Source organism: Micromys minutus (assembly GCF_963924665.1).
Source record: "Micromys minutus genome assembly, chromosome: 10".
Taxonomy (NCBI): domain Eukaryota; kingdom Metazoa; phylum Chordata; class Mammalia; order Rodentia; family Muridae; genus Micromys; species Micromys minutus.
In genome coordinates this window covers 51,962,857-51,978,253 of record NC_137979.1, presented here as the reverse complement: position 1 = coordinate 51,978,253, position 15,397 = coordinate 51,962,857, and the positions used below count along the sequence as shown (strand labels likewise).

At 47.8% G+C, this 15,397-nt stretch overlaps 1 protein-coding gene across 1 annotated transcript; it reads right to left on the bottom strand.

Moving 5' to 3' along the window:
* Positions 1–310: 310 nt before the first annotated feature.
* On the bottom strand, positions 311–11,988 carry LOC308425242 (angiotensin-converting enzyme-like protein Ace3; the record flags this gene model as incomplete). Its single annotated transcript, XM_080922463.1, has 14 exons — positions 311–654; positions 1,077–1,261; positions 6,479–6,601; positions 6,779–6,877; positions 8,354–8,498; positions 8,629–8,852; positions 9,158–9,330; positions 9,422–9,519; positions 9,609–9,800; positions 10,546–10,689; positions 10,821–10,908; positions 11,154–11,312; positions 11,669–11,805; positions 11,901–11,988. The coding sequence occupies 14 exons, from the start codon at positions 11,986–11,988 to the stop codon at positions 311–313; spliced, it is 2,199 nt and encodes a 732-aa protein (XP_080778589.1).
* Positions 11,989–15,397: the final 3,409 nt, after the last annotated feature.

Sequence of the window (15,397 nt, the reverse complement as noted above, 5' to 3'; positions counted from 1 at the left end):
ACTCTTGATCAAAACAAGGGCGTGTGGAGTTCTGTGACTTGGTGCAAAGGCAGCTTCAAAGGGACACAGCCACCGACTCATTAAAACCATTGCTTTTGAGCCACTGTGGGAAAGTAGGATTGTTCTGGAACCCAGGACACCCACGGATCATACAAAGTCATCTGTGCCTGCCTCACAGCTTTGCAAACACCCTCACACCACACTGTCACGGTTGGGCACTATGCCTGCAGCCCATAGTCTCTAGCCTGCCTGTCTCGACATCCTTCTACCCTATCTCCCAATCTCTCACCAGTCTCCATGGCGTCTCCTCTCAGCTCTGCCATTTAGCATTTATCCATGGAGGCTTCCAGGTGTGTTCTGTGAGTATCCAAACGAGCAGGCCAACACAGGACAGCAAAAGGATGAAGCAGAGGCCTAGCAGGAGCCACTGTCTCAGGGCTGCCTGGCGGGGATCCATGGCTACACCCAGGAAGTAGGTGCTAAAACTTTTGTTCTTTTTCAGTGACTCTTTTTCCAAGTGGCGCAGCCAAAAGCCCAACACCAGGATGAAGAAGACCATGACGAAAACGATGCTCAGCAACACCCACTGCCCCACGTAAGCCTGGTCAGGCTTTATCTCCAAACCCAGAAACGACACCTTGTTTGAGGCTTTTTCTGTGGAAAAAAATAGAACAGTCTCACAGAGTAAGAAAACCTGAGGGAAGTGGCCCTTGAGTCCCCTGTGGTAGCCAGGAAGGACGTGAGAGCTATAGTCTTTTCTCTCAACCTCAGGCCACAGGTGAGGGAATTGTCCTGCAGTGAGGGGGCATGAGAAAGCAGAAGCAAGAGAAGATGTATGGGGGTAGGGTGACCTAACTCACAGCACATTTTGGGGGCTCCTACCCTCAGACCAAGATTGGCAGCTTGGCTGTCTGATGTGTAAGGAAGCTACTGAGCAGAAAGTGAGTGTAGACTTTGGAACTGGCCTAGGTTGTCCCCGGCCTGGTACAGATGGGGGTCACCCAATTCTACTATCTGACTGAGAGTATAAGGCAGGATCTACATTAGAACTAAGGCCAGGGTCAGCTTTGTCCAACCTTTATAAGAACAGCTGAATTCTGGCCAGCCAAGGGTGTCCCCATGTTTCATGTTCTCCGTCACCAGCCAGTTCATCAGCGGCTTGAAGTAGGTCAAGAGGGCCTTGGTGGATATATTGGGCTTTCCAGTCATTTCCTTTAGAACCTCCTGCCAGGGCCGGCTGGAGCCCAGCTTCAGGAGATTCCTGGGGGAGTAGAGTTATCTGTGAGGCCATGTGTGAATGTCAGGTGCTACTGAGACCCGCCCCCCCCCCAAGATTAGACACAACTTTAATTCCTAACTTTGCCAGCCAGGACCCCAGAACTCTTAGCACTGTAGATTTAATTACTCATTCTGAAGCAAGATTCACCTGGACGTGGCTATCAGCTCTATCCTTGAGATGCCTTGGACAAATAACTCATCCAAGCGTCATCTCAGTAAGTAGAGGCAACAGTACAGTTGCTACCACTCTGCAATAAATACCGACTGCTGCTGCTGGCTGGTGTCAACTATTACTGTGGGCATCCTTATTCTCAGCTTGAACAGGCAGCCAGTCGGAGCCTCTGTTCACGCTGATGTATTTGAGGTAGCAGGAGCCGTTCGGTCCTTCTTAACCACATAGGGAAGGATTGAGAGAATTCAAGTGCTGTGAGCATGGAAGGTTGTCTGTGTAACACCTGCATACTGCACAAACATCAGCTGTCTGGAGGCACACCCAGGGCTTGGTGGCAGATGGCAGGCTCACTGCATTCACCATGGCGGGTGCAGAGGGTGCTAAAACCAGATCTCCAGGCTCCACCCTGGCCTCGGCAAACAATAGTACTGGGCAGATGTTGACATTTCTCAACCTGTTGTTCCAGGGTCTGATCAGGAAAGGGAAGGGAGCAGGAAGCTTAGAGGTCACTGTATGGGGGTACACACGTTCAGACCCCAGCAATGCTACTGATAGACCATATCACCTCAGACATGTAAACCCTCTCAGCTTTAGACTTCTCAGCAGTAACATGAGCTCCGGTGAATGTCTGTCTTCCCATCACAGTAGGGAGTATCAAGTCACAAGGTGGTGAAGGAATTTGTAACTTGTAGGATTTTTTTTTCATACTGCTTGATAAACAACTGTAGTCAGATGTGGGAACTGAAGGCCAGTAGGTACTTAGCAGAAACCATGAGACACATTTGCCTAACATGTGTAAGGCCCTGGGTTTGAGTCCCCAGAATTTCAAGAAAAGAAACAAAGGAAGAAAAGATTAAGAGAAGAAACCACTGAAAGGAAATCTGTTAAGATTATAAAGGCAAAGAGTCATCAAGAGTGAAATAAATTTAGAAAAATTTTTAAATCACAATTTCCACTGATTTGAGAATTTCTCAGATGCTGGGCAGTGGCAAAAAAACCTAGTGTAGGCTAGGGCCTCACTCTGTAGCCCAGGCTAACTTTGAATTTATGACTCCCCAGGTGCTAGGATTACAAACGTGTATCACCACACACAGCTCGGGGAATAGCTTTGACTCCTGAGAATCTGCCTACAAGAAAGGCTGTCAGGTTGTGTGACGAGAGTTCAGCTATACACGGCTAGAAAAAGGGCTGTCATGCTGGTTGCTGGATGCTGCCTCAGTCTCCAAAACAGGACCCACAGATGTTAGCAGGGCCATCATGACTGAGGGACTTTAAGAAATGATCCGAGGTCCACTTTGACTGTCTATTCCCATCAGAACCAGCCCGGCACTTGCATGTAGAAATGCGTCCAGAGAGCAAAAACACATGAAAGCTACCCAAGGTAGAAGAAGATTGGGAAAGAATCTCCCTCTTTTTCTGCTCCACCCCTATCCCCATAAACCTGGGGGCTTCAGGTGCTTCACCTTCTTTTAACATCCAACCATACCTTTCTCCATACTTTCTCCATAACTGAGCCCATAAATATCTTCAAGCCCATCTTCAATGGACTAGAACTTGGGTCTCAGGTTCCTCACACTGGGCTATTTTGTGAATTTTTCTCTTTTACAAAGTAAGACCTTTCTCCCTTCAGGATGTTACACAGTTGGTAATGTGGGCCTGGTAACACCTGCCTCCTTCCCCCTTCACCCCCAGAGTTCCTCATTTCCCCTTCTCCTCCTCCTCCTGGACTCCACTCTGTTTCCATCTAATCCTCTCCCAAGGCTTGTGACATGCCCTTTCTTAAAGGGCTCTCCCCTACCCACTACCCTGTGAACGGTGCTCAAGATGCTCAGCCTGGGATTCGGTTTGGACCAGTGGTATGGACCATGAGGCAGGGTGGGGGCTGATGAACAATGTCACATGCTTTGGGATTAAATCAGAGTCCTGTGTCCACTGGGTAGGTTAAGAGTGTAGAGAATGATGTCAAGTGTCCCCTCAAGCAAGTGACAAAAAGGGGAATTAGACATGAGCTGCCAGGGAGAAAACACATCATTTTTGCCTGTGTCTGCTTCTGGGGACAGACATTTCTCTTTGGTTTCCAGCTGGACTTCCTAACCTCCTTCATATTTGAGAAGCAAAGTCTCTTTTGCTCAGCCTCCTTTTTAGTAGTTTAGGATTCTTTTATTTCGTAGTCTATTGCCCTCTGCTGGACACAGAAAGACTGATCAGCCATGCTCTAAGTAGATGCTAAGTGAACAAGACTAGAGGTTGAATGAGGAGCCCAGAGATACGTCAGATGTAGACTGATGGATAGCCAGCCAAGGCTGTCACATGTATGTATGTGTGTTTACATCCATATGCATACATTCATATCCATATGTATAAAGCAAGGAATAATTGACAGAGGTGGTGGTGGTGATGGTGGTGATGATGACCATGTCACTGGACCTCCTAGAAGTGAAGCCCAGAGGACCAGTCTTTCTGCTCCATCTGGTGGTTGCAGATGATTAAAGGGTATGGAAAAGCCACAGTGACACACACCTGTAATCCCAGCACTCCAGGGAGGTAGGTGTGGGAGGATCTCAAGTTTGAAGCTAGCCTGGGCTACATGACCATGTCTCAAAAAAACCAGAAATACAACTAAAAGTTTAAGATCCATGCTAAGATCATATATCGCTAACCCTCTGCAAGGCAAGAACAAAACTCAAAGTTGCACAATTAAAGAAACAGACCCAAATCAATAGCTGTCAAGAGGACAAAGACCCGGCCAATGGGCAGATGTCCCAGTTCAGTGGTGGGAGAGCTGGCCTTGGAACCAGAAATCCTGATGTGACCTGCCCAAGGTCTACATGCCCAGATTGATGGAGATGACACTCCCCCTTTCTCAGAAGCCTGTCCTCTGCCACTGTCTGGAGAATGGTGTCTAAGCCTGGAATTCGGGGTCTTCTCAGACCAGGAATATAGCTGGTGAGGCAGGGGGCAGATGAACCCTCTCTTGATTGTAACTGCTTTGCAATCAGTTCTGAATCCATAGCATGAATTTCCTTCTCCACAAAGGAATGACACACAGTCAAGTCACTTTTCAGGCCATCAGTCTGATCCCTTGTAGAAAGCCAATGACAACTCTCAACCTGCAAGGTTAAGAGCTACCAATGTGAATCATGGACAAAGAACTCAGAGTCAAGCTAGCAGAGAAGATGCTGTACGCACCTTCTTCCTACCCCTCCAAGTTGGCTTCAAGGCAAAACCTTAGATCACAACAGATCTGGAAAGGAACGGATTAAACATCAGGTGCCTCAGAAAAGGCTAAAAGGTCGAAGTGGACCATAGGCTGGCCAGAATTGTGTCAAGAGGCTGCAGTAAAAGTAACTTCAACACAATGGAGTACTATACAGCTATTAGAAACAATGACTTTATGAAATTCCTAGAAAAATGAGTGTATCTAGAGGATATCATCCTGAGTGAGGTAACCCAGTCACAAAAAACAGACATAATATACAGTCACTGATAATTGGATACTAGCCCCAGAAAGCTCTGAATAGCCAAGAAACAACTCACAGGCTATATGAAGCTCAAAAAGGCCAAAAAGTGGAAGCCTCAGTCCTTCTTAGAAAAAAAAAAGTGTATAGCACCCTCTTAGAGTGGGGTACCTAGACCCTAAATCATTAATAACTCAAGAGCTACGAAGATAGCCTTGTAGCAACTTTTGGTAGTTAAAAACCATTATGTTTAATCTTTACACACCAAAAACACTTTGACTATTTTCATGTTACATTTTGTTTTACGTGTACTTTATGATCTTTGTAAATAGTAAGATTTCAATGCATGCTATCAAACCTTTTAAAAAAATCAAGTACTGACAAAAATATATTCATATATATTTACTCCAAAATGCTTTTAATAATCTATACATGTATCTCTGTTTTTTTAAAAAATAAACTTGTAAGAAAAAGAATAATTAAAAAAAAGAAATGGACTAGCAGCTTCAAAAAACAAAACAAACAAACAACAACAACAAAAAAAAACCCGCCATGTTAACAGGAAAGGTTTGAAGAAGAATTTTTCTATCACTTGACAACACATCAAGGAAATTAGAAAAGAATTTCTCATTTATTCTTTATATAAGCAAACTCCATTACCTGTAGGGAGTAACCCCAAAGGTACCAAAAAAGATGAAATTTGGCAAGTGGATGTGTTTCACTTTTTAGAATTTGGTAAACTGAGCTACATGCATACTATATACACATATTCAGGATTTCAGTGGGCAACTGCTTCAAGTTCTGAAAAGGCTGGTTTGTAACTATGCATTTATTAAAAGTTATGGCAACCTGCTACTATAGACTTGGCTTACTTAAACTTTGTTAATCAATGACAAAAGAATTATTGCTGTTTAATTAGGTAGGTAATTCAAAAGAAGAATACATAATCAATAATTCTGTTGTAATTTCCTTTGGTGTAATGATTTTAATTTGTTTTTGAAGAACACATTTTTGTGGTGATATTTTTAGAGAATATATAACTTGTGGCTATGAGGTAATCCCTTACACAGAGAACTTTGTTTTATATAGTATAAAAAGGCTAAGAGAAAAAATAAAGTTGTTGGAGCTTGCTTCATCCACCAAAAAAAAAAAAAAAAAGTAACTTCAGTTGGCCTGGGAGACAAGCTAAGTACTTCAGGGAAGAGTCAGGAAATGCAAAAGACCCAAGGGTACATCAAACACAGCCAGACATTCACAAGGATAGGTTCTGGTGGCTAAATCAGAAGGCAGAGGCAGGACACCACCCCCTACGGAGGACAAGTATATTGAATGCCTGTGTGCTCAAATTGTCTCTGACCACAGCAGGCTACATGAGAGAAAACAGGCTTGTGCTAATTCAGGAGCGAATGCAGTTTGCTCTGAGAAGGCACTTCCACCAGAATGTCAGCTCAGTTTGGATGCTCAGGGGACCCAGGGTGGCACTATGGGGGAGGGAGTCTGAAGCCAGGACTTCCTGTGAGGGAAATAGTAAGAGCTGAAAGAAACTGGGGGGGGGGTGTTGTACACTCACCCTAGGATCTTCCCCGCCACCTTGGAGTTATAGATGTTGCACCGGTGCAGAGGGCCCACGTGGCCTGTGGCCTTGCACAGTACTTCATGAAGTTGAAACTGTAGTACTAGGCTGAGAAAGTACCTGTGTAGGGGAAGGAGAAGGTGGGCTTCGGAGAGGAGACCTGGGTTAGGAAGCCCAGGCCTTCTTAGGCACCAAGTGGCCATATGGTTCCATCTTTGCACTTTCTGGAACTCCTCCACGCAGTGCCCATGTCTCCCAGATCCCAGCCAGCTCTGCCACCAGGGCCTAGACCTTTACCGGATGTAGGGCACATTGGCAGAGATGTGGAACTTGGCACCTGGGTCAAAATCATCTTCTGACCGAGGGACCGGTGGGCACAGACCTTGGTATTTCAACCTGGTAGGAGAGAGACAGGGGCTTGGCTGTGGGTCCTGGAGGGTCCTCAGAGCCTTGTTTGAGGCACATGTGTGTTCAGCCAGTCTGGGTCTAGCTTGTGGAGGCTATTCAGCGATGAGTGAGGACATGTGGGATCAGGAATCAGGAAGCTTAATAACAGCAATTAGCAGTGATTGAGCACGTAGACTGTGTGCATTCTCTCTTAACACTAGCCTGGACTTTGTGGAGATGCCATCAAGGGACCAAGTGAGTTCAGGGTCTTGCTTGCATCCATCCTAGTGATGAGATCAGATTATAGACTAGGAGACAGGTTATTTAATCTAAACAGCGCTAAGAGGAGAAAACAAACAAACAAACAGAAAGAGGGTGTGGTGGTACACACCTTTGATCCCAGCACTTAGGAGGTAAGTTTGAGGCCAGTCTAGTCTATAGCGTGAGTTCCAGGATAGCCAAGGCTATACAGAAAAACCCTGTCTCAAAAATGAAACGAAACAAAAAAACCCCAGAGAATGGCAGAGATGTGCCACATGCTATAACACAGTGTGAGCCCTTGCTCGAGTGACCCTGGGTCACATGACCTCTGAGCGCTGGCTGCTAAGAGCACATTGATCCAGGGCACTGTATAGTGCAGACACAAAGTCTAAATGATCACAGGAGCCTGATGTGGAGCTGTATGTAGGTCACTCTGTGTCCAAAAACCTTGAACTTGACAGTGTGATGTCTGTCGGACATGGAGAAGCCTAGGTTACGGGCATTTACCGTCCAATCAACGGATCTGCTTGACAACTGCGGACCTTTTCTTTAGTATTCAGATACTAGGGCGCCAGCAGGCATGCATGTGTTTTGAGGTAATGACCTGCCTTTCCCCCATGAAAAGTCTTTCCAGCCAGCAAAGCCCTCTGCCATCTGTTCTTCTGGCCTTCTGTGGAGGAAGCAAGCCGCAGGGGCTGCTTGTTGATCTTTGTTGTAGCATAGGCTTTTGGTTTATTTGGATTTGGAGGGTTTTGTCTTTTTAAGACAGACTCTCGTGTGGTCCAGGCTGACCTCCAACTGGTTATGCAGCCAACAAGCTGCTGGCCACGCCTGCAAGACTCTGTCCTCTCCTCCTGCCTCCTGACCCTCCTATGTCCACTTTGCAGGTGCTAGGATTACAGGTATGTACCACCACACCCAGTTACTGCTCTGTTCTTGGAATGGCCTACTTGATTTCATGGTGTGAGATTCCTGGCCACCCACAAGGCATATGGAGTCATCGCCAGGACCCCTATGTCACAGATGAGACAGAATCCTAAGTTAAGAGATTTCCTCACTGCTTCCAGCAGGTTCAGAACCAGGCCTCATGGCCACCTCTGCTGCCTCTATGTCCTTTAGTCTGTATGCCTTTGCTTGGTGACAGCAGACAGCACACATTGCCTGGCTTCCCCAGGTTCCCAGGACATTGACAATTTACTCTTACCAGGCAGCCAACTTCCCCACCTGAGGTTCCACCACTCCTGGTTGTAGGTGCTCTTGGAAATAGTGCCATCGAAGACCTTCCAACGAAACTGGTCTATAATGTAGCTGAAGGGAATGAAGGCAATCTTCTCCAGGGCAATGCCCAACAGGAAGTTGACCTCCTCCTCTGGGGATGGGGATCAGGGCAATCAGGAAGCAGCTTCTTGGTCCTCCCTCTCTTCAGCCCTAGTCCCCCTCAGCCCTAGCTGAAGCTCTAGGCTCAAACCACCCTTTTGCATTCCCTTGTGCCCCATCACCTGAGTCCTGGTGCTGTTTGCTGAGCAGACCTTTGGTGAGCAGGTACTTATAGGAAGAGGCTGAAAGGGTGATCGCTGACCCCACAGCCTCTTCAAAGGCTGGGCTGGCCCCTTCTTGGTAGATTATAGAGAGGTTCTGGTACTGCAAGAAGTATTGGATATGGCCCATCTGGTGGAAGGCGGAGAGCAGGTCTTTTATGGTCACCTCGGTGCACTTCTTTACCCTATAGTTAAAGGGCAGGGGTCAGGGAGCATGGGGATCTATGGGGACACAAAGCTTCTTCATTCAAAATTTGTGATGGTAGTAGGGTCATCAAGCTGGACACCAGAAGGGTCTTGACTACTATCCTGTCCCACTCTAGACCCTGTGGCCACCCAGTGACTATATCCGCTACTTTCCACACCCACCTTCTCTTCCGTGCTTCTGAATCTCACCCCACTTCCCCCATCCTGCTCCATCCTTGCTACATGGCCACTGGGAAACCAGAAGAGAGGGAAGCTGAGTGAAAACCATGCTAGCGGTAGACACCTGAAGTCACCGAACTTGTAGAAGTTCCAGGATGACGGGTGGCAGTTCACATCCCGTCCGTCAACTGGCTTCTCCATCATAGACTTTATCCAGAAAGTAGGTGGGGCGGGTAGCATTCCCATAGAGGTGAAGAATAAATCAGCCTCTTCAAACATTTTTTCAGGCTTCCAATGCTGCGAGGAAAAAGAGGCACTATGGTTTTGTTGCCCATTTGCCTAGGGGCATTGCGGGACAGAGGAATGGAGTGGGGGTGGGGCAACTGACCTGGATCTTCATGATCTTTGTGATGTCTTCAGGAGGTTTATTCGGAAAGGGCAGGACCAGATCTAGGATATTGTCCCAGGACTGAGCCCACATGTTCCCTGGAAAGGGGGTGAAGAAGCTAAGAGGAAGAAAGAATGGCCGCCTCCCCCTACCCGGTCTCCCACTCTGCTGCTAGTGTGACCCTTACCCAGGAGGTGGGCAGGGATGGGCCCCCGCAGATCAATGAGCTCAGGCCCATAGTAGCGATACAGGGAACGGCGCACATAGGAGTGTAGGTTCAGGTAGAGAGGCTTCAGCTCCTTATAGAGCTGCTCCAGGTCTTCCTCCAGGGTATGGGACTCATACTTGGATCGCCATAAAGCCCCCATGTCTTTGTACCCTAGGACAGGAGGAGACTCATTAGTGTTCACCATGACACCCTGCATCCAACGGCCTGGCAGGGAGGAGACCCGGACACACTCCAGGGAAGTGTCTCCAACCTCCCTGCTCCCCAGGGCTCTTGTGATGGACACAAACCTCCCAAGGCATTACCCATCCTAAATCAGCTCAAAGCTAGAAAGCATTGAGTGACCCCCCCCCCCCACAGTGGAAGCTCCTGGTCATGCTTTCTTTGCTATTGCCATGACCCAAACCCCAAATTACCCAAAGCCTTGTGGTCCTGTGGGTTTCTTTCTGGTTCCTTAAAACCCTGGTTTCCTCCCATTGTGCCACAGAGGCTCTGTGTAGATACTTTCATGTTTCCAGTTTCCCTGCCCCTACTCATCTTTCCAGAATGGATAAATGTCAGAGAGCATATATCTGAAATTCTCCCCTTTCCTGCTGGTCCCAGCAGCCTCTTCTTCCACGGCTTCATATTCAGCGCTATTAGAGGTGCCTGCATGTTGGATGAGGCTCTCCTCCTAATCAGACTGCCAGGAGGAAGTCCACGAGGCATACATCTGTCTTTTCACTCACAAGCCCTCAGGATCTCCCTTAGCACCCAGCCCACAATAAGGGCTCAATGACAGGGCTCATGGATCCCGGACATTGCCTATACCAATTCTGCTGCTGCCTAAGTCCTCTGTAGATTCAGCTTCATTCTTTTCCTGAGCATTGACCCAAGACATTATGTCCAGCCTGCTTACCATTATATTGTGCAGCCTTGTTGCTAAGATGTACATAGTCCTCGAAGACAGGGCGGAGTTGCCGACCAACGGCATCCCGCCAGCCCTGCCAGGCCCACAGCAGCTCCTTCTGGTCCCTGGACGTGGCCATGATTTCTTCAAGGTCTGTGCCCAGATAGAAACCACATGGCACCCCATACCTACCTACCTCTACTCCCACCCACCCACCCACCCTAGGTGCCCCTTCACCAACAAGGGGACACAGTTGAGGTCAGGAGCAGGGCTTAGTTGCTCACCAGGCTCCAGGGATAAGCAGGGACCCTCATTCAGGCACACCTCAGCATTAGTATATGCTGTCTCCATGTAGTCTAGAAGTCTGTTGTACTGGAGGATGGGTAGGTGTCACCCCAGGGTAGGCCCATATCCTTGAGCCCACTCCCAACACTAGCCCCCACCTGCCAGGAGAGGTAGGCCTGGCTAAAGTACCCCCTTCCTCCTCTACAGAAAGCTCTGGCTTCACCCCACCACTCCTGCTCCAGTTACTCTGGTTCCAAGTCCAACCTGGCCCACCCTCCTCTGGGGTGCAGGAGTGTGTGTGTGCCTTGGAGGCCTGGGGCTCTGTCTATCACCTCCCGGAGATCCTCCGTGGGCAAGGCCGACTCGTCTACATTCTGCAGCTTACTCAGCACGCGCTTCACATTTGGGTCCAGGAAGTGGTCTATCCTAAACATGCGGGCCCGGATGCCAAAGTACAACTTGAACTGAGACCTCTCTGCCTTCTTCAGCAGCTGGAAAGAAGGTCGTCATATTGCTTGAGATGGGTTGGGGGATGCAGTATGGGTCCCATGCTGACTTCTGAGGTCACAGCCCCAAAGCCCACTTTAAGAGTCCAGAATCATTGAAGATTTGCTAAGAGGGACAGGATGCCCATGTCCCTAAGAGGAAGGAGGTAAAGCTCGAAAGGGCAAAGAATCCAGAAATTCTTATGTAGAGAAAAGGCCACCGAGAGCTCTGCAGCCCACTTTGACATATATTTTTTTTTTCTATACACTCTGGGCACAGGACAGGAACTATAATTCCCAACCTCCAGGATTCCTAAGAACAAGGAGAGCGAGGGAGGACCTTGGGGGAAATGGTACCACACCATGTTCTGTCGATTTTGTTTGGTGATGTTGGTGACATAGTTCCACGTGGCCTCCATGAACTCGTTTAACACAACTTGGGCTGTTTGCTCATAAATCTGCAGGAACATCTTTGCCTGAGCCTCACTGTAGACCTCATCTGCAGGGGAGGGGGGATCATGTGGGCCTGGGGAAGGGGCTGCCCCTCCCCAGTCCTCTTATTTGGTCACATGCTCCTTCAGGTCCCAGCCATACCTAAACTTGGCTCTCCCCCAGTCCTGAGCCATGGCAAGAGCTGCCCGTAATAGAGGAGCACAAGTAGGAAGGCCCAGGGCAAGTCCATCTTGTTCCCATGACCAAGAGAACAGCAGAGCTGGCGGAGGCAATGTCCAATCACGAGCCAGCTCCATATTTGTGACATCAGGGGCCAAAGGGTCTACCATGGAATGTTAGAACTGGAAAGATGGCCACCGTGCTGTTGTTTTACTGTCTCCGCTATGCAGGTGAGGAAACATTTGAGGTCCAGAAGAGCCAAATCATGTGACCTGGTCCCATGGCCACATAATGGAAGAACAAAGAGGAGAATCTTACTTTTATTCCATTTGGTCATTTTTCTCTCTGGGGTTGCAGGAACCCTTGGGCTTTAGCTAGGGACTTTGAGGCCTCTCTCTTCATAGGCTGGGATCACTTTAGTGGGATGTTGGTTGGAGAAGTAGACAGATGCATGGATGGATGGATGGACGGACAGACAGATGGACAGAAGTTATACTTTTTGGATTTTTAGACCCTGGAAACCTAGTAGAACTCCAGGTTCTGACTTGACATCTTAGGCCCACATTTTTGGTCTTTTTTTCCTCTCAGGAGACATGTGAGCAACTCCAGGGTTCCCTTCCTCTTCCTTTCATATCTGCATCAATAGGAGCCATCTGGACTCTTAAGGGGTGTGGAGAAGTATAGCTGGTACCCTCCATTTGAGGTACACGTCCTCAACTACCTGAGACTGGTTTCCAAACCAACCACAAGAATCTGTTCCCTGCTAGCTTTTGGCAACTCCAAAGAGCTCTGTTGCATAGAACTCGGAAGAGCAACTCAGTCTGCGCACTTTAGGATTTCTTCCTCAGATTTACTTTCCTGTTGTTGGAGACTCTACCCCGTGTTTCCATGATGATGCGTGGCAAGCCCCATGTCTAAAAGGGGCATAAGGCTTTGCATTGTTGAGATACGGTTTTGCTCTGTAGCCTAAGACTGGTTGGTTTGGAACTAAAAATGTTCCTGCCTTAATCTTGGGAATTCTAGAATCAAAGGCACATGTCACCATCCCCAGCAAATGCAAAGTGCAAAATGTAGAGCTGAGCTAAGAGACAAGAAAAGGGACTCCCCAGATAGTAGAAAAGAAAACAAAACCAAAGAAGCACTGAGCAGGAGAGTAGGGGCTGGAGCCCTATGGCCACCTGAGAGGTCACAGTGCCTCTGCCACAAAGCCCTGGTACCTTTGTCCAGCAGCCACTCACCTCCTACAGTACAGATATGACATCTTTCATAAATCCTGAAGCCAGAAGGCTTGCTTTCTTTTTTCCTACCTTCTTTGTTCCCTGCCTCAACACCTTTCTTTCTAGGCTGTGTGTCCTGGAGCCCAATCTGGCTTGGACTTGTAGAGCTGAGGATGATCTTGAACTTCCAGATCCTCCTCCTAGCTCCCCAGTTCTGCGGGCACACGCCTTTCCTTCTGGTTTATGTGGTGCTGGGGTTCACATCCAGACACTCAACTGAGCTACAGCCACAACACACATGGCACAACTCACAAGTGAATCTTCTCAAATAGGAGGGAATCTAGAGTCAAGTGTGGCTACAGTAACCCGCCCCCCAGAGGACGTTCCAGGCACTGGCCCTATGAGGGGACTTTGACTTTGATCAACACCCCATTCTCTGATGGAGATTAGCAGAGGGGCTTGCTTATAGACACACGAAAAATAATGGAAGTTGGATTCAAGTCCAAATGCACTGGTTCCAGAGCCTGTGCCCAGTGACAGTGAACAGAGCAGACGACACTGAAGAAAGCAGTTGTCCTCAGACCTCCCCACACGTGCTGTGGTGAGCAGCCCCCAATAAATAAATGCAATTTAAAATAAAACCCATGGGTGAACCATGAAGAATGTGTGCTGTCAGGTGGTCAGGTGGGTACTAGGGACACTGAGTCAGGAGGGTCACTTCTCTCTATCTATCTATCTATCCATCTATCTATCTATCTATCTATCTATCTATCTATCTATCTCCTTCTGCCAACTTCCAGGTAGACCCCATTCCTCCTTTTTCACCCACAGAAGCATAAACAGGAGTTTGAACAAATGTTGACCTAGGTATATAACTAGTACTCAGGAGGCTGAGGCTGGAGGATTGAGAATCTGAGGTTAGCCCAGATCACATAGCAAGACCTCCGTCTCCAAACACAATAAGTCCAAAACAACTGTGATGCTTCAGAGAGTGGGGTGAGTGGTAATGGAGACTAGGGTGACAACTCCATTGGGAAAGTATTTGCTGCACAATCGTGAGGTCCTGGGTTCAAATCCCCAGCACCTCTGTAAAAGCTGGTCATGGTTGTGCACATTCAAACCTGCCCCAGGTAAAGCAGTGTTCGTTGAACACCTGGGGCTAGTAGTCTAATGGTATTGACAAGCTCCTGGTTCTGTGAGAAACGTTGTCTCAAAAAGTAGACAGGATCATCACGGTATAAGGAGTGACCCAACTCCTGCAAGCTGTCCTTTGACCTCCAGAAGTTCTCCATGGCATCTGCATGTACACATGCCCCATACAATACAACCAAAGTAAGGTAGAGGGCTGGCAAGAGTGGGTTAAGCTCTTGGTGTGCCAATCAGACAGCCTGATTTCCATCCACGGAATCATGCTGGAAGTAGGGACAGGCTTTGGTAAGTTGTCTTTGACCTCTACACAGGGTGCTAACACACACACACACACACACACACACACACACACACACAAACACAAACACACACACACACACACACACACACACACACACACACACACACACACACACACCCACCATGGTGAAATTCTTTGTCCTCAGCCTGAAGATTGGTCCTTTGGGTGAAGACGGGTGACCTCAGATTGCCCACAGCCCTGAGAGGCAGCATGAACCTCTGTAGTTTATAAAAATAGGAAAGGAGGTTATGTGACAATGGCCTTTGTCTGGCAAACAAATTGCAAAAGGGAAGGGGGTGGGGTGGGAGAGCTAAAGTCTGTGGTTATATGGGTTGGAACAATCCAGAGGGTGTGTTTATAAGTTTCATTGTCTTGCTGAATTGTAAACTTCCACCCTCTTGTAAAATCCAAAATTCCTCAACTTCATATCCAAGCACATACACATACACAACACACACACACACACACACACACACACACACACACACACACAGAGAGAGAGAGAGAGAGAGAGAGAGAGAGAGAGAGAGACAGAGACAGAGACAGAGACAGACAGAGACAGAGAGGGCACATACACAGACATATCACATATACTGAGAGACAGAGGTAGACAGACAGACAGACAGAGATAGAGGCAGACTGAGATGTGCAAAGCCTAGAGATAACTTGGGCTGAGGGTCCTAACAGAGATGGAACCTGACTGGAAGGCAAGATTCAGCTCCAGAAATCTGACCATTTTCCATTTTTCCATGATCTAGGTTTGGTAATTAAATACTATTTTTTAGAAATAGATGCATTTTATGTTAAAGGGG